Source organism: Topomyia yanbarensis, chromosome 3 (genome assembly GCF_030247195.1).
Source record: "Topomyia yanbarensis strain Yona2022 chromosome 3, ASM3024719v1, whole genome shotgun sequence".
NCBI classification, from domain to species: Eukaryota; Metazoa; Arthropoda; class Insecta; order Diptera; family Culicidae; genus Topomyia; species Topomyia yanbarensis.
The window spans coordinates 223561004-223587308 of NC_080672.1; the positions used below are offsets into that span (position 1 = coordinate 223561004).

Consider the following 26305-nt stretch of genomic DNA (forward strand, 5'->3'; position numbering starts at 1 on the left):
TAGGGCCGAGAGGAAGAATTTCCGGACATAACCAATTCATGATCGCGCGAACACAAACGTATGTAGGCTCATTCTTCAGACCGCGTTTGCAAATTTATAAGTGCTAGAACGTTCACTTAGTCACCGGAGTGTTATCCTGTTTGTAAGATCGTAAGCGTAGGTATGCGTCGATTGTAAGATTTTTTTTTTGTAAAATATGTTTATTTGTCGGTTTTGTTATAGTTAAAATGTTATCACAAAATAAATTGTTTTGGTGTTAATTAAGAATTTGGAACTCGAAGTCCAAATTACTTGCATTCACCCTAACGTCTAGGTTGTTCTGAATGAAGGAAATGTAGCAAAACAAAAGTTTGAGGACTTTTGTTCTTGTTGTCGCCGTAAATCGTTCTAATGAAGGTCTCATCAATTCGTCGTTTTGTAAACGCCGTCCGCCGGTCACCACCAGCACTTTTTCTCGTAGTAGTGTGTAAGCCTCTTGTACTCTGTCGCACTCGAAAAATTTGTGCTGTATGGTTTCCACTGGTTCTACACAGTACAGGCAGTTCTCACCGTCTGTTCTCCTCATAGTGTGTAGTAGTCGTCTGTGTGGGACTTTTTGGTTTACCCACATGAACAATACACTGCGTTGCTCGGGAAGAAGCGCACGGGAGGATATATTCTTCCATATGCGTCTCCAGTTTGCTCCCGGGTTGGAAATTTCCACTTTGGCTCTGTCGGTGCGCTCAATGAAGAAGCGGGTAATTAGATCGGTGGTTGGGCTTTGGCGAATTTGGATAGGAAGTGTTGGGATGTTTGCTAGGATAGTTTTTAGGCAGGGAAGAGAAATTGCTCGCGGTGGATTTGCTTGGTAAAGGAAGGAAGAGTAATAGGGGAGGGATTCAATCTCTTGTAAGTGGCGATTTATCAGCAGCGCTTTACATTTTATCGCAGGCAGTTGTAGTTTTAAACCGCCGTGATCTTTGCTGCGTGCTAGTTGCTGCATAGGTACTGTCGCACATGCGCCACAGAAGAGGTAGGACCCCATGGTAGCTGTAAGTTTAGCCACTTGAGCTGTTGTCGGTTGTAAATTTGCTGCCATGTACCATATCTTCGATGAAATGAAGGTATTTAGTAGTGTGACTTTTTGGTGTAGGGTCAGCATGCGCAGCGAGTGCATCCATACTTGGCGAGCAAAGTTCGTCGTGAGGATGTCCCAGTTTAGCGATGTCATTTCCCTGACCGAGTTGGTAAAAATTATACCCAAGATTTTTATACTGTTTTCGGTCCTGAGCCACGGTACTGATATTTGATTTACCGTGAACCCCACATCAATTGCTGTCGTTTTTGATTCGTTCAAGCGGGCGCCTGCGACTCGTTCGAATCGCTTGAACAAAGCCCGCATTTCGTTCAGCTGGTTTGCGGTACTGACGATGGCGCTGATGTCGTCTGCATATGCAACCATTAGATCCGTTCCACACACCTGTTTTAGGCGTCGTAGAAGCGGTTCCAGGTATATTCCAAAGAGATGGCTGGCCAGAGGATCACCCTGCCGAACTGATCGCTGGATGGGGAAGGGTGCCGACAGGTGTCCATTGATTAGCAGCCTCGATGATGATGCTGCTGCTATGCGGGAAAGTAGCTCTACCAGAGCCGCGTTGAAACCCAGCGATCGCATGGTCTAAAACAAAAAGTTGTGATTGACTCGGTCAAACGCGTGGTCGAGGTCGAATGAAACCAATTTTCCTCCTCGCTTGTTGGCTTTTAGTTGAGCGATCTTATCTTTCAAGGCCAGGGTGGCTTGAAAAATATTCCTGTTTGGGTGTGAACATTTTTGCACGTCGGTCAGCACGCTGTGGGAACGAAGAACGTTTTCAAGACGCTGTTTGAGGATCCGAGAGAGAATTTTATAGTCGTAATTTATCAGACTTATTGGCCTGTACGCACGAGCGGTGTCGCATGCCCCTCGTTTTTTCGCCAGTACGATTACCCCATCGACGAACTGGGCTGGAATGTTTGATCTAATAGCCTCATTCAATACCAAGTTTAATTCACGGTGGATGACGTCAAAAGTTCGCAGGTAGAATTCTTTCTGCAATCCATCAGGCCCTGGCGATTTTCTGGAGGCACTGGTGCGGATGGCAGTTAGAATTTCAACAGTCGTGATTTCATTCATGGTGGCTTCATTTTCGATATCGGTCTCTGGGATGACTCGTTCGCATTGGAAGGGACTGTCGCTTTGTGGTTCTTCCACATCGGCTCGTGCGTATAGGTCAGTAAAATATTGAACCATGTGGTTCTGGATGGCAGTTGAATTGTCGATGATTTCGTCTCTCTCATTCCGTAGGTGTTCGATGATTGTTCTTCGTTTTTCTCGCTCCCCCAGCTGGTAGGTTGAGATAGGTTCTCCCGCCACGCGTGTTTCGTTGATTCTCACGAACATCTCTGAGAAGTGGCGCTGATGTGAAAGCATTTCAGCTTTTAGTCGGTCGATGGTGGGAAGCATTGCACGATTGTTTTGGTAGCTGTCGTATGCCTGCCGTAGTAACCCGTAAATACGTTGTTGCTCGCAATGGAAAATGTTGAATGCGATTTTTGATTTCCATCAAAAAATGATTTTATTTTAGGTTTGGCACACGACAGCCACCAATCCATCCACGACGGAAAGTTACGGCGCTGGCGAGTCCAATATTGCCATTGAATTTGGAACTCGTCGATATTTGCGGTGCTCAAGAGATGGGGACGGAGAGACCAAAACCCGCGACCATGTGCTCGGTCGGGGAGAGGAAGGCATATTCTCACGGTGACTGCTTTGTGGTCTGAGAAACAGCAGACATGGGCGGCTGTTGTTCTCAGCTGATTTCTAAGCCCTGCGCTGACGTATATGCGATCGAGTCTGGAGGAAGAGTTGTGTGTAATGTAAGTGTATTCGATCTCTCGGGGTCGGAGTTGCTGCCACACGTCTTGTAGATGTAGCTGTTGGATGGTCGCTTGTAGAGCGGGGCTGGAATTATTTCCCGTCGCGTCGCACGCTCGCAGCACGCTGTTGAAATCGCCTCCCAGGATGGTGTGTGCGGTTCGGTGGCGAAGGTAGTAGGCGATCGTTGTGTTGAAGAAGCGCTCTCGTTCGGCTCGTTGAGCAGATCCCGACGGGGCATACAAATTGCACAGTGTGATGTTATTTGCGCGCAAAGCAAGCAATCTTCCGTCCAGGCTCTTCTCTACGTGTGAGAATTTAATGTGTTCTTTGAGCGCAATTGCCGTTCCTCTCCTCGCATGGTCAACGTTGCAGACGACGTTGTAACCGGGTATGGTGAGTTGTTCGTTTTCAACCTCCTGTAGCAACACGATGTCAAGGTCCATCGAGCGAACAAATGTGCGTAGGGCGTTGAGTTTGGTAGTGTTGGTGATTGTGTTGATGTTGATGGTTCCGATGTTACAACTGACGAAGTCCATTGTTTACATTTCTTCGTCGGAGATCTGGACGCGTCCGTGTTCGATGGTGGTGAAATCGTCTTCGCCGTGTCGCATTTTCTTCCCCGGCGGCAGTCTGCGTGAGCGTCGGTGGCTAACCGAAGCTTGAGAGCTGTCTGTCTCGTTTCCATCGCTTTTGCGCTGTGTGACGACGTTTGCGATTGTGGCTAGGGCCGAGAGAGGTTGGATGGTCGCTTGAGTTGCTGTGGGTTTCTGATTGGTGGTGGTTGGCGCCGCCGGTGTTTTTCTGCTGTGCGGCTGTAGATCGTGTCTCGATGGCTTCTCGACGTTTTGTTTGACTGGCTGTCAACGGCTCTCGTGTCGGGGGTTTTGATCCCGATGATTGTAGTGGTTCGCCCGACTTGGGTAGGTTTTTGTTCGGTTTTACCGGTCCTTTCTGCTGTACATGCATTTTTGCCACGTTTGCGTATGACTGGTCGGCTGAAAGTTTCTGTACAAGCAGTTTTTTATTTTGCACACATGGAATGCCGATGTGTGCAAATTCTCGGCAGTGTAGGCAAGTTTGCCGCTGCCCCTTGTATCCGACTGCGGTGTCTTCTCCCTGGATCGTGACGAGAGAAGGAATATTCTTCTTCACCACCATCCGAGCGACACGAACGCCGGTCTTCACACCTTCGAAAGGGCCATAGCGATTGTCCCACAGGAGGTCACGAACGTTGAGTACTTCACCGTATTCGGCTAGGAAAGCCGATATTTGTTCGTTGGTGATGTCTTCGGGTAGGTCAAAGATCTGCACCTCCACCGCCCCGTCCTCCATCATAATCCGCAGCTTGTGTGTTTTGCCGTCGATTGTAAACTCGTGTTTACTATCGTGTTCTTCGATGATCTTTTCTGCCAGGGCAAGGTTGTTGACCTTCACGAAGGTACAGCCCAGCCTTCTGCTTGGCTGAATTTGTAACACATTATCTCGCGTGAGACCGAGTTCTTTCCCGACAAGTTTTAAGATTACATCGTGGGAAAGGTGTTTCGGAAACTGCGAATAGTCTACGCGAAACGTGTTTTCGCGCATGGCGGAAAGGTACTGTCGCGATGAAAGCGCAATGCTTTAAAGCACCGATGAAAAATTGGCAAATAAACGAGTGGTATAGTTCGTGAGCAAACTTTCGGTTTAACGCGTCCGAGATAAATCGACCGATCAGCACGGAGGCTTGCTGCTAACTATAAGATCGTAAGCGTAGGTATGCGCTCAAGCGTTTGTATGTGAACGTGTTTGTCGCGTGTGCTAGCGTGTATGTAACTTCTCGTGTATAAATTCAGTTTTATAACCGTGTGGCTAGACGCATATTTGCGTGTATTTTTGAACGATCGCGCGCGGTTTCTGAATCTGATACTTAATTTGCAATGTATGGTTCATATCCTAAGAGAGTGAGTTCTCCCATATTACTAGAGTTACCGGTTATGGCCAAAGAGGCATCCACGTAATATAAAATCACCCCAATAACTGAAATAGAAGTAACAAATCTCATCACAACAACATACAGCAGTAAATATGGCCGGTTTTTGATACAAACAAGCCTGATATATAACACAATTCCTATTATGCCGCTATTCTATTATGTATCGCTGAGGTTTCAATTTTTGGGTTGTAACCGGGGTTTTCCCCAAATCATTTTAACCCGGCTTAAACCTGTTTTTTCGATTGATCGACTATAGAATGTTTGTTTAGCGTTTTTTTTAAAGAATCTTGTATTTAGATTTGAGGGACCGAAAATTAAAGTCGCAAGGATAGCACATGCTTTGTAAAACCCACTTCAACTATCTTAAAATGTTAAAATCGAATATAAACATCAAGCATAAAAATCGGACAGAGATCCTTCAGCATAAGAATCACTTTGAAAATTCTCACTCGAAAAAATTTGCAACCTCCATCAAAATTGGCTTGTGGCTAAATCCGTATAACGTTACATTCATGATTGAAAGTCGGATGAAGAAGATTCCTTTGTAAGAACCCAATATATTAATTACGGATTTTATACCGGTTTTTTTTAATCGACTGTTACATGGAAGAGCTTCTTTTAGCTTCCGATTTTAACATTTTAATATATTTATAGCAGTTACCCTAATAAAAATCAGAATAATCATGTAATGTGTGCTTGTTACTCATTTTAGTTGTTTCACTTTTATCGAAGTTAGATAATTTTTCACCCAAAATTTACTAAATACCTTCCCAAAATTTACTAAACACTTCATTCGGTGAAAACAATGTCGCAATCAGAACTCTCACAAATTGCAATCCGAATTCTTTCGGCCGGTGGTTGATTCGCAGCAAGAAACGCAATCGACTTAGCTCAGCTTGTGTTGGAAAGCTATTTAAATACAAAATTGATAAATAAATGTTGGATCAGCGATCAGACAATGATTATATCGAGAAAGACTTATCAAAATTTTTAGATTCAAACCAATCTTAATGACAATAATACTCATAAATCAAAAAAATACATTAATTTTCAATTATTAAAACATCAAAAACTCAAAAAACCTAAACTTCCCATGAAAAAAACCGTTTTAACCGGGAAAGAAACCTTTCCCCGAAAATTATAAAAACCGGATTTGGTACATCACGGTACGCCATAATTTTATAAACGCACAACATTATACTACGTTCACACTACGAGTTAAAACGTGTTTTATCGCTATCTATGACATCTATGACATGTTTCTTGTTGCTAATTATAATAACGTATTTTAACTCTGTAGCTTCTTTGCACAAGAAGAAATTGATTACGGAATATAAAAGTGAGTGTACACGCATTTTGCACTTGTACTCATCATGTTCCTTGTGTGTATCAAGCTACCCAATCAGTTTATCTGGCTGAAAATCTTACGTAAATATAAAGACTCTATTGTACTTAACAGTCTAGTGCCTGTATCTAATGTTCTTCGAGTATGATTAATTTTTTTTTGTTAATCTATGTAAATGGAAAATTTTAGAGAGTTCCAGAATCCACTGCATATTTTAATTGTATTATATCTAAGAACTACAGAATACAATCAAACTGCAGTGGTAATAATTTGGTTCCGAAAAAAATTAAAAATAGAAATTGTATAATTCGGATCATATTGAGATACCTTCATAGGAGGCAAATTGAGTTGAACCAAATGTGTACATCGAGCACTATATTTTTCATAACGGAAATTAATCGGGTAAATTGCGTTTCGACTTAGATAGAACGACTTGGCGGCTGCCAGACACTGATTTTCAAAATACCACCCAACTTGGGAGAACGAGTTAAACAACTAGTCGAGGCGGATAGTGAGACAGATAAAAGTTAAATTTTTTCTTTTATGTTAGAAAAAATCGCAAAGTTTGCTTAGTTTCACAGCTTATGAGAAAATTTACAAAAATCAAGTTTTTAGCACTCTCCTTGTTCACCGGTTTCCATTTGCTAACAAAAATTGCATTTCTGGAACCTGGGAAACTAGTTTGCAACATTATTTAGTCTGTTTCCATTTGTGGAAGATTTTTTGTTGTCCCGGGAGTACTTCCACTTCCACTGAAATTGGAAATTCCGTACAAATTCCGGACAAATCTGTACAAGTATTTTTTCCGGACACACGACCAAAAATCCGTACTGTCCTCCCAAATTCCGTACGGTTGGTCAGCTTACTCATGTCTGAGTTAGAGGAGATAAGTATTGTGCATCTATCAAAAAAGAAATTTGAGTTTTCGTCAGAATTTAGTTCAATCGTGATTGTAAGGTGCATTCTAGAGTATATGTATGAGTAAAAACAAGCTTTAGAATTATTTCATCTCTTTGTTTCGAAATGCACATCTTTTGATAAACAAATTCAACGATCGACGTACGGTTTGTTTTCAAAATATAATAGGAGTCATTTAAAGTGCTGCCTGTGGAAGCGGTTGCCAAAATTCTAGTGTTAAAATCATCATAAAGGGAGTGTTGCCGTTTTGACTGATTTTCACTCTTCGTCTCTTTCTCTATTCCCTTTGGCAGAAACGACATAAACTACTCAATAGGGATCTTTAGGGATGTGCGGGTTAAGGCATATTCTGATGCATATTAGTACCGTGAGTTTATATCTCAGTCCTTTTCCTATTTTTAGGCCCGAAACTATTGAAAAAAATATTTTTTAGTTTGTTTCCTTTTAGGACAATAACACATCCAAACCCATGCGACTTGCACGACTCTATAGGTTGCCTTATCAGATCTACTATAGTTTGCAGATGAAACTTGGAATGGCAGGCTGTTAGCGGATTGACAAAGTACCAGATCATGCTGTGTGGGGTGCTGTCCCGGTTAACAATGAGGCGAACGAGATATTTGCTGATACGTCATTTAGTCGGACAACTGTCAGTTTGTTGGTTGAATTTAATTTGTTTTTTTTTTTAATTTAAAAATCAGAAAATAATAATTAAGGTTTAAGAATGATATGAGTGTACTCGTAAGGACACCTGCTATCAATAAATGTGAAAAACTGGCACAATTTTTCCAAATTAAAGATCCCTATTGGCTATCAAACGTGAAACTTTTTTGCTCGATGCGCCAACTGGATTTCATTTTCGGTACTAGTCAAATGATGAAAACATTTTCTTGCATTGATGGTATAGGATGGTTTTTTTTTTTTTTTCAATTTGTTTATTTGATAAGGCACGTATGCGTTAGCTTAAAGGTGCCATTTTTGCATTGTTTTACATTTTGAATTTCTTAAAACTAGGGGGTTACACATTTCAATATTATTTTGTTTTATATAATGAAACTAAAAAAAAAAAACTTTACAGCTAACTTATACATATAAAAGAGGGTATAATATAATATTCGTAAGATTTGGGGGACGGGTCATTTTGTGTGTTCTTTGTATAGTAATTCACTTTATGATTTTTAGAAGGGAGATTGTAGGAGAAATTAATTATTAACTAAGCGGAACATTTTACAAGTTTATTAACTAGAAATAACTAGAAAGAGTGGTTCAAGATTAAGGGGAATTAATTAGGGCTATTTTAAAGTAGTGGTACTGTTGGGCATTTCTTAACGAGATTAAATATTGATCAACTAAAACTAAGCACTTAAGTTTTGGGAATATATTCAAGGGGAGAAGGGGATGAAGTCATACATCTGTGTATCAGAGACATGGGAGGGAGAGCGGACAAGGCTGAAGGGAGGGGGGGGGGGGGTGAGATATAAACTTTCAGTTTCCGGCATCAGGAATTAACGGCCAGGATTACAGATTCGAACGGATTGATCAACTAACACTAGAAGATAGGAGGGCACATAAGTTTTGGGAAGATATTCAAGGGGAGAAGGGGTGAAGTCATACATCTGTGTATCAGAGACATGGGAGAGAGGGTGGACAAGGCTGAACAGGGGGGGGGGGATATAAACTTTCAGTTTCCGGTATCAGGAATCAACGACCAGGATTACAGATTCGAACGGATGTATCAAGTATTGGGACGCCGGGCGGTTTTCCTCGAGCCGGCAGGGGTTCCTCCAGACGATTTCGTAGTACGGCTCAGATACGGATGGGGAACACACCGCGCTGCGTGTGTGATGTTGTACTGTAGATCTCGTGTTGTTGGTTCATTCGACAGATATTTTGTCTCGTCTTGGAGTCGTATCAAACCATCGTTGGGGTACGGTAGGCGGAAGAGGGCACTTCTGGGAATAATAAGAGAAAAGATAGGGGCATTTAAATTTGGATATTGATGGTTTTGAGGAACGTGTATATAAGGGACATGTAGAGAATATCGCGGCTTGCTAGTACATCTCGAACCGGGACATTGGGTGATCTTCCTCGGGCCCGAAGGGAATCGAATAGTTGAGATCTGGCAGAACAGTACTCGGCGCATGCCCAGACAACATGTTCGATTTCGTGATAACCGTTGCCACAAGCGCAGATACCGCTATCCACGAGCCCAATACGCCGGAGATGTGCGTCCAGCGTGTAGTGATTGGACATGAGCCGAGACATCACGCGAATGAAATCCCGACCCACATCCATCCCTCTGAACCAAGGTTTCGTCGATACCTTAGGGATTATCGAATGTAGCCACCTTCCCAGTTCACCATTGCTCCATGAAGTTTGCCAACTTTCGAGGGTTCTCTGATGAGTGATACTGAAAAATTCGCTGAAGCTAATTGGTCTTTCATATATGTCACCTTGTAAAGCGCCCGCCTTAGCTAAAGAGTCCGCTTCTTCATTACCTGGAATGGAGCAATGCGAGGGAACCCAAACTAAGGTAATCTTGTACGATCTTACAGACAAAGCACGCAGGCGCTCCCAGATTTTCCCCAGAAAATATGGAATGTGCTTTCTAGGTTTCATTGAACGGAGAGCCTCGATTGAGCTGAGGCTATCCGAGACAATAAAGTAATGATCGGTGGGCAAAGTATCAATGATCCCAAGGGTATACTGAATAGCAGCAAGTTCTGCGACGTAAACTGAAGCAGGATCATTGAGTTTGAATGAGGCGGTGAGGTTTTGATTGAATATACCGAAGCCAGTGGAGCCGTCGAGGCTTGACCCGTCGGTGTAAAACATCTTGTTGCAGTCGACTTCTCGAAATTTACTATGAAAGATGCTTGGGATCACTTGCGGACGTATGTGATCCGGGATTCCACGAATCTCGTCTTTCATGGATGTGTCGAAGAATACAGTTGAATCAGAAGCATGAAAGAGATTGACACGGTTGGGATAGTATGAAGAAGAATTGATATTTTGTGCCATGTAATCGAAGTACATGGACATAAATCGGGTTTGAGAATTGAGCTCGACAAGCCTTTCGAAATTTGCAATTACTAACGGGTTCAAGATATCGCATCGGATGAGCAATCGATATGAGAGTTCCCAAAATCGATTTTTCAGCGGAAGGACGCCCGCCAGCACTTCGAGACTCATCGTATGGGTCGAGTGCATGCAACCCAAAGCAATACGCAAACAACAATATTGGATTCGCTCTAGTTTGATGAAATGTATGTTCGCAGCGGAGCGGAAACAGAAACTCCCGTACTCCATCACCGACAATATTGTTGTTTGGTACAGCCGATATAGGATGGTTGTTCTATTTCAATTGTTTTAAAATAAATATCACATAGTTTCACAAAAAGCTTGATTACAAGTGATAAGAAAACACTCGTTCTTTCGTTTGACACCAAAATATTCAGTTGAACTCAATATTTTATTACGAATTATTGAGATCCGGAATTATTTTTGTATTGTTGAGGTTAGGTTGGTTGTTTTAGATATGGAAAATGTTTATCTAGAAATTGGACTTATTAGTGGATAACTTTGACTACCAACAACTACACTCTTTAATCCAGTGATTTTTCATTCGTTATCGAGCACTCAGTCGAGATAGAAGTCTTTTGTCATCGGTCCGTACACTCTATAGCGACAAATAGTGTTAATCCGCGTTCAAGGTTATTTGCACACTCTACGCCTAGTTGAGGTTTCAGTATTTTTTCCCTTCTTTTGTGTTTCTGTTTCTGTACCGTTAGCCGGTCAGTGAAGTGAAGCAGTGTTCTTCTAGTAAGCCGTCTGGATACCGTTACCTACACAAGCTAAGTATTAGTTTTCGATTCCCCTTCTTGGTTGTCTTAATAACGTGCACTGGGCAATAGGCCCGTGCAAAAATGACTTCCCCTGACGGCGGTTCGTCTCAAGGTGAGATGGACGTCGAAACAAAATCGGCTCCCCGGCTCAAAGTATATCCGAGCTCGGCTACCGGGCCATTTGTGATCTTCTTTCGGACCAAAGAAAAAAAGTGTTTGAATCTGTTGGAGATTTCTCGCGTTCTGACAGACCGGTATTCGGCCGTGACAGAAATATCGAAAATTCGCCCTGATAAACTTCGGGTGGTTGTTAACAGTTCAACTCAGGCAAATGATATTGCTGGCTACGAGCCCTTTACGAGGGAGTACAGGGTGTATATTCCAGCTAGCAGGGTTGAAGTCAGTGGGGTCGTTTCCGATTCGAGTCTGAATTGCGAGGACCTGCTAAAATATGGGACTGGCTGTTTCAAAGACCCCATGCTTAAGCCAGTGAAGATACTGGAATGCAAACGTTTGCATTCAGCATCAGTCGCAGCTGACGGGAAGAAAACATACGTCAACTCAGACTCTTATCGGGTGACCTTCGCCGGCTCTGCCCTGCCCAATTACCTCCTCTTTGACAAGGTTCGTCTACCTGTTCGTCTCTTTGTGTCGCGGGTCATGAACTGTACTAATTGCAAAGAATTGGGACACACAGCCTCCCATTGTAGCAATAAAGCCCGCTGTGGGAAATGCGGTGGGAATCATGCGGATGATTCCTGTGGTAGAGATGTCGAAAAGTGTCTCTACTGTGGGGGAAACCCACATGATCTCCCTTCATGTCCCGCGTACAAACAGCGCGAGGAAAATCTTAAGCGTTCCCTTCAGGGACGCTCTAAGCGATCTTTTGCAGAAATGCTTAAGATAGCTACGCCACCTGTCTCTACGAACATCTTTACCAACTTGTCTACTGACGAAGGCGACTGTGATGAACCCCAGGAGGGAACATCTTCTGCTGTGCCTAGAAGTAGTAGAAAAAGGAAGAACATTTCCTCTTCCAAGCTTCGTCGTAAAGGCCAGAAGGTGTCTCTTCATGGTTCCCCTAAAATAACTACTCAAGGAAGTACTGTTGTAAAACCGAAGCAAGTCGCTCCCGGTCTCAGTAACCTGAGCTCAGAAAAGGAGTTCCCAGCACTTCCAGGAACATCAAAAACCCCAAGTGTTTCCATATTTCAGCCAGAGAAAAAAACAGTGCTGGCTTAATAAATTTCTCTGACATTGTGGACCGTATTCCTACAGCGTTGAACATTTCTGACCCCCTTAAAAGTATCTTGATAAGCTTTCTCCCCGCAAAAAAAAACATTCTTGATGCAGTTCACTGCGAAATGGCCCCTCCTTTCAGCGATTGTATCCTTCGATGGCTAATTCATCGAACGAGGTCAAGGATTTAATCACTGTTCTACAGTGGAATTGCAGAAGTATTATCCCGAAAATCGATTCGTTTAAAATCTTACTAAATAATTTGAGATGCGATGCATTTGCCCTATGCGAGACATGGCTCACTTCAGAAATAACCCTACACTTTCACGATTTTAATATTATTCGCTTGGATCGAGAAGACTCTTACGGAGGAGTACTTTTGGGGATCAAAAAGTGCTATTCTTTCAATCGGATCGACCTCCCCTCGACACCAGGCATTGAAGTTGTCGCTTGCCAAACCAGAATTAAAGGCAAAGACCTTTGCATTGCTTCCACCTACATCCCCCCTAGAACCTCAGTTAGCCACCGACGGCTTTGCGATATTGCGGAACTCCTCCCCGCACCGAGGCTAGCTTTAGGTGACTTCAACTCCCACGGCACGGCATGGGGTTGCCTTCATGACGATAATCGATCTACCCTACTCCATGAGCTTTGCGACAACTTCAATATGACCATTTTGAATACGGGTGAAATGACACGGATTCCTGCCCCTCCAGCGCGTCCGAGCGCCTTAGACCTGTCCCTCTGCTCGACATCGCTGCGGTTAGATTGCATGTGGAAGGTAGTCTCTGATCCCCACGGCAGCGACCATCTGCCAATCGTAATTAATATTGCTAACGGTTCAGGGCCACCGAATACAATCAATGTTTCGTATGACCTCACACGAAATATTGATTGGAAGAGCTACGCGTCCGCGATATCCGAAAAAGTAGAATCGACACAAGAGCTTCCTCCGGAGGAAGAGTACGGGTTCCTGGCTGGCTTGATTCTCGATACCGCGATTCAAGCTCAGACTAAACGCGTACCAGACGCGAATTCACGCGGGCGTCCTCCCAATCCATGGTGGGACAAAGAGTGCTCAGACGTGTACGCGGAGAAGGCCGCTGCGTATAAGACCTTCCGGGACGACGGGCTGCCAGCTAGCTACCGACAGTACGCGATGGCGGAAACGCGCATGAAGAGTTTGATAAAAGCCAAAAAACGTAGCTACTGGCGCCGGTTCGTCGACGGACTAACGAGAGAAACATCGATGAGCACTCTTTGGAGTACGGCCCGGCGCTTACGAAACCGAAACAGTACTAATGAGAGCGTGGAATATTCAAACCGTTGGATATTCGATTTTGCCAAGAAGGTTTGTCCGGATTCCGCCCCGGCACAGAAGATCTACCGCGCCGCGTCCCCTCACAATAACGCGAACGAAACACCGTTTTCGATGGTGGAGTTCTCACTTGCTCTCTTATCATGTTACAATAAAGCCCCAGGGCCAGACAGAATCAAATTTAACTTGTTAAAGAATCTGCCAGACTCTGCCAAGAGACGCTTGTTGAATTTATTTAATAAGTTTCTTGCGGGTAATATTGTCCCTCATGACTGGAGGCAAGTGAAGGTCATCGCCATTCAAAAACCAGGAAAACCAGCCTCCGACCACAACTCGTATCGACCGATTGCAATGCTGTCCTGTATCCGAAAGTTGTTCGAGAAAATGATCTTGTTTCGCCTCGATAATTGGGTTGAAGCAAATGGCTTACTGTCAGATACACAATTTGGTTTCCGCAAAGGCAAAGGGACGAACGATTGTCTTGCGTTGCTCTCAACAGAAATTCAAATGGCTTATGCTAGCAAAGAGCAGATGGCATCAGTTTTCCTAGATATAAAGGGGGCTTTTGATTCAGTTTCTATCAAAATTCTTTATGAGAAGCTGCACCAGCATGGTCTTTCACCGACTCTAAACAACTTTTTGCTAAAGTTGCTGTCTGAAAAACATATGCATTTTTCGCATGGTGATTTATCGACATCACGAATTAGCTACATGGGTCTTCCCCAGGGCTCATGTCTAAGCCCCCTTCTCTATAACTTTTACGTGAATGACATTGACGAATGTCTTGTCAATTCCTGCACGCTAAGGCAGCTTGCAGATGACGGTGTGGTCTCTATTACAGGTCCCAAAGCCGTCGATCTGCAAGGACCATTGCAAGATACCTTGGACAATTTGTCTGCTTGGGCCCTCCAGCTAGGTATCGAGTTCTCCACGGAGAAAACTGAGCTAGTCGTATTTTCAAGGAAGCGTGAACCAGCACAACTACAGCTTCAATTAATGGGTCAAACTATTGCTCAGGTTTCAACTTTCAAATATTTAGGGGTCTGGTTCGACTCTAAAGGAACCTGGGGATGTCACATTAGGTATCTGAAACAGAAGTGTCAGCAAAGGATCAACTTTCTCCGTACAATAACCGGAACATGGTGGGGTGCCCACCCAGGAGACCTGATCAGGCTGTACCAAACAACAATATTGTCGGTGATGGAGTACGGGAGTTTCTGTTTCCGCTCCGCTGCGAACATACATTTCATCAAACTGGAGCGGATCCAATATTGTTGTTTGCATATTGCTTTGGGTTGCATGCACTCGACACATACGATGAGTTTAGAAGTGCTGGCGGGCGTCCTTCCGCTGAAAAATCGATTTTGGGAACTCTCATATCGATTGCTCATCCGATGCGATATCTTGAACCCGTTAGTAATTGCAAATTTCGAAAGGCTTGTCGAGCTCAATTCTCAAACCCGATTTATGTCCTTGTACTTCGATTACATGGCACAAAATATCAATCCTTCTTCATACTATCCCAACCGTGTCAATCTCTTTCATGCTTCTGATTCAACTGTATTCTTCGACACATCCATGAAAGACGAGATTCGTGGAATCCCGGATCACATACGTCCGCAAGTGATCCCAAGCATCTTTCATAGTAAATTTCGAGAAGTCGACTGCAACAAGATGTTTTACACCGACGGGTCAAGCCTCGACGGCTCCACTGGCTTCGGTATATTCAATCAAAACCTCACCGCCTCATTCAAACTCAATGATCCTGCTTCAGTTTACGTCGCAGAACTTGCTGCTATTCAGTATACCCTTGGGATCATTGATACTTTGCCCACCGATCATTACTTTATTGTCTCGGATAGCCTCAGCTCAATCGAGGCTCTCCGTTCAATGAAACCTAGAAAGCACATTCCATATTTTCTGGGGAAAATCTGGGAGCGCCTGCGTGCTTTGTCTGTAAGATCGTACAAGATTACCTTAGTTTGGGTTCCCTCGCATTGCTCCATTCCAGGTAATGAAGAAGCGGACTCTTTAGCTAAGGCGGGCGCTTTACAAGGTGACATATATGAAAGACCAATTAGCTTCAGCGAATTTTTCAGTATCACTCATCAGAGAACCCTCGAAAGTTGGCAAACTTCATGGAGCAATGGTGAACTGGGAAGATGGCTACATTCGATAATCCCTAAGGTATCGACGAAACCTTGGTTCAGAGGGATGGATGTGGGTCGGGATTTCATTCGCGTGATGTCTCGGCTCATGTCCAATCACTACACGCTGGACGCACATCTCCGGCGTATTGGGCTCGTGGATAGCGGTATCTGCGCTTGTGGCAACGGTTATCACGAAATCGAACATGTTGTCTGGGCATGCGCCGAGTACTGTTCTGCCAGATCTCAACTATTCGATTCCCTTCGGGCCCGAGGAAGATCATCCAATGTCCCGGTTCGAGATGTACTAGCAAGCCGCGATATTCTCTACATGTTCCTTATATACACGTTCCTCAAAACCATCAATATCCAAATTTAAATGCCCCTATCTTTTCTCTTATTATTCCCAGAAGTGCCCTCTTCCGCCTACCGTACCCCAACGATGGTTTGATACGACTCCAAGACGAGACAAAACATCTGTCGAATGAACCAACAACACGAGATCTACAGTACAACATCACACACGCAGCGCGGTGTGTTCCCGATCCGTATCTGAGCCGTACTACGAAATCGTCTGGACGAACCCCTGCCGGCTCGAGGAAAACCGCCCGGCGTCCCAATACTCGATACATCCGTTCGAATTTGTAATCCTGGTCGTTGATTCCTGATGCCGGAAACTGAAAGTTTATATCCCCCCCCCCCCGTTCAGCCTTGTCCACCCTCTCCCATGTCTCTGATACACAGATGCATGACTTCACCGCTTCTCCCCTTGAATATCTTCCCAAAACTTATGTGCCCCCTATCTTCTAGTGTTAGTTGATCAATCCGTTCGAATCTGTAATCCTGGCCGTTAATTCCTGATGCCGGAAACTGAAAGTTTATATCTCACCCCTCCCCCCCCCTTCAGCCTTGTCCGCTCTCCCTCCCATGTCTCTGATACACAGATGTATGACTTCACCCCCTTCTCCCCTTGAATATATTCCCAAAACTTAAGTGCTTAGTTTTAGTTGATCAATATTTAATCTCGTTAAGAAATGCCCAACAGTACCACTACTTTGAAATAGCCCTAATTAATTCCCCTTAATCTTGAACCACTCTTTCTAGTTATTTCTAGTTAATAAGCTTGTAAAATGTTCCGCTTCGTTATAATTAATTTCACCCACAATCTCCCTTCTAAAAATCATAAAGTGAATTACTATACAAAGAACACACAAAATGACCAGTCCCCCTAATCTTACGAATATTATATTATACCCTCTTTTATATGTATAAGTTAGCTGTAAAGTTTTTTTTAGTTTCATTATATAAAACAAAATAATTTTGAAATGTGTAACCCCCTAGTTTTAAGAAATTCAAAATGTAAAACAATGAAAAAATGGCACCTTTAAGCTAACGCATACGTGCCTTATCCAATAAACAAATTGAAAAAAAAATCCAGTGATTTTTGCCCACCTTCGTGTTTTCTATCGAAATTTAAATCTCTGAATTTCATTTTAGGCTGTGAACCATTTGGCGATTTTCTTTAACTTTTAGTTAAAATTTGACAGTTCGAAAGTTCTTTTCTCTTGAATGGAAAAATTTAACCGAGAGAGCGAACCATTTCAAAAGTTGACATATGGATAGTTATTTAGAATTGACAGCTGCGATGACCACAAATTGGTAGAGGTGTGAACTAGGGGCAGATCACTTGTGATGCATTTTTTTAAATCAGCGAAATTAAATGCATTTATTTCCATCAAAATAGAAATTCATAATGTATTTTGCGTTGCGTGCAATGTTTTTGCGTTGCGTGCAATGTTGTTTGCGTTGCGTGTAAGACGTCAAAACCCTACAGAAAAACTAGCCCAGTTAAGCTCAGCCGGAAATGAACCGGAATTCTGGCTGGTTCCAGTTCGTATTCCGGCTCCAGTGACACAACCGATTCTAGTTAGAATCGGTTGTTGCACTGGAGCCGGAATACGAACTGGAACCAGCCAGAATTCCAGTTCATTTCCGGCTGAACTTTACAGGGAGCCCTACATTTAACAAAACGTCGAACAAAGTGGATCAGTGTAGGACGTTTGTTAAACAAACTTCTGCGAGGCAGTGCAAAGCTGATGCAAAAATGGAAATTAAATGCATTTTTTTTCAATTTGATGCAAATTTGTTATATATTCTTAGAGTGATCTGCCCCTAGGGTGTGAACATTTGTCGATATATCAGTTCGATCTGAACACTCGCTGTGAACAGTACGAATCGGTCAAAGCTCCGCGTATCGTTGCATCGTTAGTGTTTTTCAGCTCGGTTTCAGCCACCCGGCTGTGCTTTCCCTATCGCCAGTGTAAGGAATATTCAGTCTAAGAGGTAGATCAGTAGGAAAGTGAGCGCGTCACCGCATAACGGGCCGTCGACTCCCTGTGCGGGGCGCGGATCACCTTGTATGGTGGTCTTCTGGCAGGTGAACTTTGTTGTTTTTTCCAAAAGTGCCATATTAAAGTACATGCACCCGGCCGTTCGTTGATAACAATCACACCAATAGAGCATCGATAGAGATATTGCCTTGCAGAACGCTCTGCAAGATTGTATACAAGTTAATAGTTGCACACAATACAGAGCGCGTCCACAGAACCATATACGGGAAAGCAACCATCGGTATAGTCTTTTAGACATTCCGAAAGTTGAAAGAATTTTTCCGCCTCGACAATCATTTGCAGATGGATGTCGACTCGCCACCCCCTAGTGGGGTGCTGCCTTTGAGTCACTTACTACCGCCATTTCTAAACTCAGGAGACCAGATAGACCAGCGAACGCTACTTCTGCGTGCGACTAAGGATGGAGAAGGAAACAGCCAAAATCTACCCACTAATCCCTTCTTGGTTCACCTATACCTTAAAGAAGCGATCGGGATGGAGCCAACTAAATATATAAAAGCGTCGAAAGAGGCCAAAGGTACCCAGTATGTGCTGCGTACATCGTCGAAGAAAGTGTACGAAAAATTGCTCAAAATAAACCGACTGTCAAACGGGACAAATGTGGAAGTGATACCCCATCCTCACCTAAACAAAGTGCAGGGCATTATTCACGAACTGGACACCAAGAACCTTCCTACGGAAGAAATCTTTAATGCATTGAAGGAACAAAACGTCATCGAGGTCAGGAGAATTACCAAATTGGTAAACGGCACGTCAACAAACACCCCGTTACTGGTATTGTCTTTCGCCGGTTCGCACCTGCCGGAATTTATTTTTCTCGGTCTAGTAAGAGTCCATGTTCGGAAATATTATGCCTCTCCCATGCAATGTTTCCGATGTGGTAAATTTGGACATGGAAGCAGAACTTGCGACCAGAAGGAAATATGCTTAAATTGCGGGAAAGACCACCAAACCAGCAAAGAAGCCCCATGTCGCGAGGTGAGCGAATGCGTTAACTGTAAAGGCAATCACTCGGCCCGTGATAGAAGCTGCCCGACCTTCCTAAAGGAAACCGAAGTGATAAGACTCAAAACCGACAATAATCTGACATTCATTGAGGCCAGAGCACTAGTCAAGCAAACAACACCAAACACATCATACGCATCTACCCTAAAAGGCAGACTAACGCCAGGATCTGATGAGAAGGAAAGAACAATCCGCCTGCTTCGAGAGGAGCTAGCGCAGCTCAGGGAGCGAACCGCCAATCAGCTATCAAGCGACAGCAAGGATGTCGAAATCGCCAAGTTAAAAGAGGAACTGCTTGACGCCAAAATTTTGAACAAAGATCTTCGCAATGAGATGGCTGCTCTGCGACTCGCTTTCTCGGATCTACAAAGACAAATAGCACTGCAGACACCCACAGATACCACCCGACCAAAGCCAGTCTCAACGATCCCGGTCAAGAAGTTAAACAAGGATCAAGTTACTTCACTATTGGAAGGAAATCTGATATTCACCACAAGCACAACCCAACAAGAACTCGAGAACAGAAGAAAAAGCCGAAACCGAAATAAGAAAGAGCGCGAAATAGAAAATCAGGACAAATCCCGAAGTCCACTAACGAAGGAAAACAAAATCAGAACCCAGAACATCGCACCGGATGAAGCAACCACCTTAAAACTAAACCCCACCGACCACTTTTCCACCTCCCAGTGGGAAACTATCCAGGACGGCGCCACTTCGATTGACATCTCCGAATAGACAGAAACAATTTCAACAAAAAGCAACAACTACACAACAACAACAGCACACACCAGTAACAACAACCACAGCACCGGAAAAACTAAATGATGAACCAACAGAGAACAGAGTACAACAAAAAAACACAAGACAAACCAGGAGACCTATTGGGCACCATACCATCAGCCATCTCACCCGCATCGACCCTGTCCGGGGAAGAACCGGTCCACACCGATGAGCCCCCGGCGGCTGTCGGTGCGGGACCATCGGACAACCCCCAGGCAAGTACTTTAGGTTCCCACATCCTTGATACAGTTATGGTCCTGCTCCCTTGTTCTACAGCCACAACAAAAAACCACAAACGCATCAACCAACGTACGGCGGATTACCCGGCCGTCTCCGCTGCCCCGCCTAACGATGGGACACTGTGTAGGCAGACCACCCGCCTAGAATATGTAAAACAAATAACGCCGGACTCTCCGGCAACAAAGACGTTGACTGTATTTCCCTCAACACCAAGTCAGTCCTGCGCAACTCCGAACACATCTCTTGGCGACCCGGAGCCTCCCGGCAGGCCTCCAGCTGGAAGCCCCAGAGGACGACCGCCTGGTCGCACCGACCACAGACTTCAAACCGACCAGGCACAAGCCCTTAGCCCGATAGCTGGATGTTCGTGGCACCCAACAAGATTCCGAAACAGAAGTTCCCGAGGAGAGGCAGCAAAAAACAGCAAAGTGGGCCGCCCACCATACCATCTGTCTTCACCGGAAGCACGACCTGCCAACCTACCACCACCCAGAAAACGGCAAAGGTCTACAACACCCCACACAGGCACCAGTCCAGAACCCAGAAGTAGGACCTTTGAGGAAAATGCCTATTCCCCTGCACTGGCCCTGTCCTGGGATGTCCCGACTGATGTCGACGAGCTCCAGGCGGCTGCCGGTACGGGGGGCCCGACTCCCCTCCGGAAAAAGATCGCAACGCCCACAGCAGAATCTTTAACATCTCACATCAAATCCGGAAAAAGCAATCATTCTTCGACAAGGCAAAACGCCTCTCCCTCCGGACAGACCTTGGGCAGGGACGCACGAAAGACCACTGCAGAAATACCACCGGCAATCAATTCCCCCGCAGAGGAATCTACTGCCAGTATCGGCTGGCTCTCCAACGGAAGGCCATCCACCAGTAGCAACCGCCCCAATGTCAATTCCCCGGAACCCAGTTACCACACGCACCAATACACACTAGCAATACAGTGGAATATTAACAGTCTAAGAAACAACCTCGGAGATCTGCAGAGGACCATCGCCCAGACAAACCCTATCTGTCTAGCCTTGCAGGAAACCCACATCCGGAGAGAGACTGATCCGACTCCCTGGCTCAGCAACCGTTATTCCTGGGTGGCCTCGTCCGGAGCCAACATTCATCAAACGATCGGTTTAGCTATTCGAACAGATGTACCATCAGTACCGGTAGCAATCAAGACGGAGCTGATAGCAGTTGCCCGGAGAATCAACTACCCGTTCGCGTGCACAGTGGTCTCAATCTACCTCCCCCAGGGGGTGAACCAAGTCGGAGTAAAATTGAACCAACTCATCGATCAACTCCCAACTCCAGTCCTGATTATGGGTGACATGAACGCCCATAACACCGCATGGGGCTCTATTCGATGCAACCGCCGCGGCAACGACATCCTTCAAACAGTAGAGAAAAATGACCTCATAATACTTAATGACGGAGCCACCACCTTCCTCCGGGGACGAGCCATGTCCTCACTCGACCTCACCATCTGCTCTCGTTCCATCGCAAAGAAGCTTTTGTGGACCGTACTTCATGACCAGAGAGGAAGTGACCACTACCCGATTCACATTTCCTACGACCGAATACCTCCGTCGACAACCAGACGTAAACGCTGGCTTTATAACAACGCTGACTGGGAGGAGTACGAGTCAAACCTTGCTGATCGAATCGAACCGGACCGGATGTACTCACCAGATGAAATCGGCAACCTCATCATCCAAGCGGCAAAACCGTGCATTCCTCGGACAAGTGGAGCATCCCCCAAAAGGGCGGTACATTGGTGGAACCCAGAAGTAGCCCAACTAATTCGCGAACGCAGGAAGGCACTCCGAACCCTTCGAAGGACACCCATCAATCACCCTCTCTGGGAAGCACGAGCCAGCAACTACCGCCAACTTCGTAACACGGTCAGAAAAACCATCACCGACGCCAAAGAAGCCAGTTGGAACGAATTTCTTGACGGGATCCATACTGACTCACCAACCAGCGAACTATGGAGAAAAAACAATGCATTAAGCGGGAAAAGGAGGCATTTTGGATACTCGCTCGAAATCGACGGCATCACAACCACCCAACCAATCGAGATTGCCAATGAATTAGGCCGCTACTTCTCCTCTCTATCGGCCAATACATCTTTTTCGCAAGCCTTCCTCAGGAGGAAACAACAAGCTGAACTATCTCCAATCGTTTTTCCACCTGACAACGGCCCCGAGTACAATCAGTTATTCACGGGAATGGAACTCACAGCAGCACTCAACCAAGGAAAAGGAAAAGCCACCGGTATAGATAATATCGGATATCCTCTCTTGAAACATCTGCCTCCAGAGGGTAAAAGGGCACTGCTGGCCAGTTACAACAGGATCTGGGAAGGCGGGTCTTTCCCAGAGTCCTGGAGTACCGCCCTCATCATACCACTTCCCAAAAGGAATCAAGGCAAGAGAACGCCGAACGACTTTCGACCAATAAGTCTGTTGCCGTGTACCGGAAAAGTCATGGAAAGAATGGTCAACAGAAGACTCATTACCCTACTTGAATCAGAAAATCGCCTTGACCGTCGTCAATTCGCTTACCGTAAAGGCCTTGGAACCGGTGTTTACCTTGGGTCTTTCCGGGAAATAGTCGGGCAGGCCGTCGCTGATGGAATGCATACGGACATCGCCGTTCTGGACTTGGAGAAGGCCTATAATACCGTGTGGCGCCACGGAGTTCTTAGACAACTTCAACAGTGGGGAATCCGGGGCAATCTAGGGCAGTTTCTTCAACGCTATCTACTCAACCGGCGATTTCGTGTCGGCATTGGTGGTAGCCAATCCGACGTTTTTTGCGAAGAAAACGGAGTCCCTCAGGGATCTGTACTGGCTGTGACCTTGTTTCTCGTCAGCATTCAGTCTGTATTTGCCCATCTTCCGAAGGGAATTTTCATTTTCATTTATGCTGATGACATCATACTAGTCGTCGTCGGTGAATCCAGAAACCGCAACAAAATCAAGTTGCAAGCGGCTGTAAACGCCATCGGAAAATGGGCATCTTCGGTAGGTTTCCGGATCTCCACCAGCAAATGTGTTACTGCTCACTGTTGTCCATATAATCACGTGGCAACTGGCAGACCAATAAAACTCAACGGCTTCCTAATACCCTTTAAGAAGGAACCGAAAATACTTGGTGTAACAGTTGATAGGAAGCTCACACTCCTTACGCACTTTCGGAAACTTAAACGGGACTGTGACAGTCGGAAAAGGCTTGTTCGCACCATCTGCTCCCGACACCCGAGGAACAACCGCAATACTGCCCTCTACATCATCCAAGCCCTAATTCTCAGCCGCTTGTTCTATGGTATTGAGCTAACATGCCAAAATCTCGAAGGTCTGATCAACACCCTTGCCCCACTTTACCATGGAGCAGTACGCACTGCCTCCAACCTACTCCCCAGCACACCAGCAAATAGTGCATGTGTTGAAGCCGGAGTCTTGCCCTGCAGATGGGCGACAGCACTAGTCACTCTGAGGCGAGCCCTCGGATTCCTGGAAAGAACCTACGGAGGAGATTGCCTGACACTTGACACAGCCAAACAAATCCACATGGAATATACCCAAACACCTCTTCCACCGCTAGCGGGTCTAGTCAGAGTGTGGCATCGTCCATGGAGTGTACGTGGCCCAAACCTGGACATCAGCCTCTCTAGATCAGTGGGGGCGGGCGCAGCTCCAAGTGTTGCACAAACGAAATTTCTTGAAGTGATTGAAAGAAGATACGCAAACCACGCAAAGCTCTATACAGACGGATCCAAGTCTTACCAGGGTGTAGGGATAGGAGTTAGTGGCATTGGAGCCGCTCTCTCACTCCGCCTTCCAGCCACCTGCTCCGTTTTCTCGGCAGAGGCAGCTGCAATCCTTCTGGCCATACGCAGGAGGCAAGAGAATCTTCCGACAGTGATATTAACAGACTCTTTATCAGTGCTATCAGCACTTCGAACAGGGGAGTCACGACACCCGTTTGTACAAGCCATCGAAGCAACCTATGACCCACTGACCACCATCTGTTGGGTTCCGGGGCACAGCGGGATCCAGGGAAACTTAGACGCCGATCGGTTGGCCTCTCTCGGTAGAACCTCGCCCACATCCTTTACCAAGAAGGTACCGAAAGAGGACATTGTCAAGGCTTTTCACCATTGCATTGTTCAGCATTTTACCAACCATTGGAGATCTTCTACCGGCTATCTCCAGAAAATTAAAGGATCCATTGACAAATGGACGGACCGCCAGAACCAAACTGAGCAGAAGGTGCTCTCTAGGCTGCGTGTGGGGCACACCAGAGTCACTCATCCGCATACAGTTTCCAGAGTGGATCCACCAGTATGCAGCTCCTGCAACACTAGGCTCACCGTTGAGCACCTTCTGACCAACTGCCTGGAATTTGCTGATTTGCGTCGCTTCTATAATATACCCACGTCTATCAGAGACGCCCTATCAAACGACTCGACGCAAGAAGAAGTTCTACTGCTTTTCCTCAAGGACGCCAATATCTTCGATGCTGTGTAGAAGTCCAGTACCAAGCCCTTCAAACAACATGTGAAGCTCCTTCGCCTAATTTTTTGGGGGCCGAAGATTCATCGTAGACCTACGCTTCAAATACTAACACAACTGTAATTCTCATTGGTCCAGCGCAAGAAACAACACAACTACAGAGACTTTGAAATTAAAAAAGGAGATTTATCAATCGAACGATAATTTACCCACTTTTGTTAAATGCAATGTAAACATATATCCATTTAATTCATTAAGGCGAATGACCCTTGGGGTTAAAGCCCAAATAAACAAACAAACAAACAAACATTTGTCGATATTTTAAAATTAGTTTTTTTTTCTTATTACATTAAGTATGACAGTCATAGCCACGAAAAGTAAACATCCACATCCTTAAATAACTCAAACAAATCTTAACACAAAAAGTATTGACAGCCTCAATTAGGTACAGAAAATGTTTCCACCTTTTTATTCTGCTTCATGGGAAAAATTTTAACCATCGAGCCAATCGAGCTGTCAAATTTAACTATCGCTCTGTCAATTTTAACCATGCTCCAGAGTAGGGTTATTTTGCAAATAACTTTCGAAGTGTCAGATTTTAACTAAAAGTTAAAAATTTCACCAAATGGTTCACAGCCTTAGTATAAATTGAAACCGGTAGAACAAATGTGAGTGAAGTAACAAGAAATTTACCATCTGGATATTTTTCAGAGGCAGGAAACATATTTTCTTCACCAATATTAGTTTTCATTAGAAGAAATAACGTTTAATTATAATATTGATTGAATTTAAAAAATTCAGAATTTACTTTCCAATGCGTTTTGACAGATGAAAATAAAAACATCATCATTGAACTTCTGTGCCCTCTGGCGGTCGACATCTAGCGTTAGATCACGAATTGGTTTATTGGCTCTCAAACGTCCCACTGAGACGTCCAAAAAAATGTTTCAAAATCGTTCAACACGGGTCCAACGACGGACGTTTGTTGAACGGTTATTTGGACGTTGTCCGCACTGAAAATCAAAGTTACCTATTTTTTGGGTTAAATTTGCTCACTGGAAAGTTTATGCATGGGCAACCCAAAATTAGGTAGAAATTTGAACATGGCGATTACCCATAATTTGAGTTGGTCGCTGTGAACTTCGTGTTGGGTAGGAATTGAATAATGACGTCTACTCAAATTCAAGTTCATCGCTTTGTACTTATATTTTGGGTAGTCCATTTCAAACAAAGTAGTAGGTAATGTTTTTGACAGCCATTGTTATTGTTGTGAATCAAATTGCATGAAGTGGCTCTGGAAAAGAATGGTAATTATAATGCATAATGCAATAATTTCAACTAAAATTAATGATTAATTTATTTCAGCCTAGAAACTTAGGATAAAGCAATTAGCGCTGGATCTAAAACATGAGTCGGTGAGTACTGAAACGTTGTTTATTTTTTGCTTGTGGGTTCATGTTGAGTTGCTCATAGTACTTAAATAGCGGCCACCGCATCATTCCGAAACCCGATCGGACCTCGAAAGACACATTGAACTCATGATGGGACGTTGATGATTCATATTTTTTGGAAATGTCTGAAATGCATATCGCTAGAGTTAAAATAGAATATAACTACTAGAGGGCAATGGCAGCGGCTAGCGGTGATTAAATATTTTCTCGTTCTTACATAT

The 26305-nt window shown here is 44.6% G+C and overlaps 2 protein-coding genes across 2 annotated transcripts in view; one reads left to right on the forward strand and one right to left on the reverse strand.

The window, feature by feature from the left end:
• LOC131687829 (uridine-cytidine kinase-like 1) overlaps window positions 1–26305 on the reverse strand; it is a 521941-nt gene that overhangs the window by 479647 nt on the left and 15989 nt on the right. The gene's annotated exons all lie outside the window — the stretch shown is intronic.
• LOC131687692 (uncharacterized) lies at window positions 19921–24648 on the forward strand. The gene has a single exon (XM_058971788.1). The coding sequence runs from the start codon at window positions 19921–19923 to the stop codon at window positions 24646–24648; it is 4728 nt and encodes a 1575-aa protein (XP_058827771.1).

Bases quoted from the DNA above. Each gene is read 5' to 3' on its own strand.
- LOC131687692 (XM_058971788.1), top strand. From the start codon at position 19,921: ATGAACCAACAGAGAACAGAGTACAACAAAAAAACACAAGACAAACCA.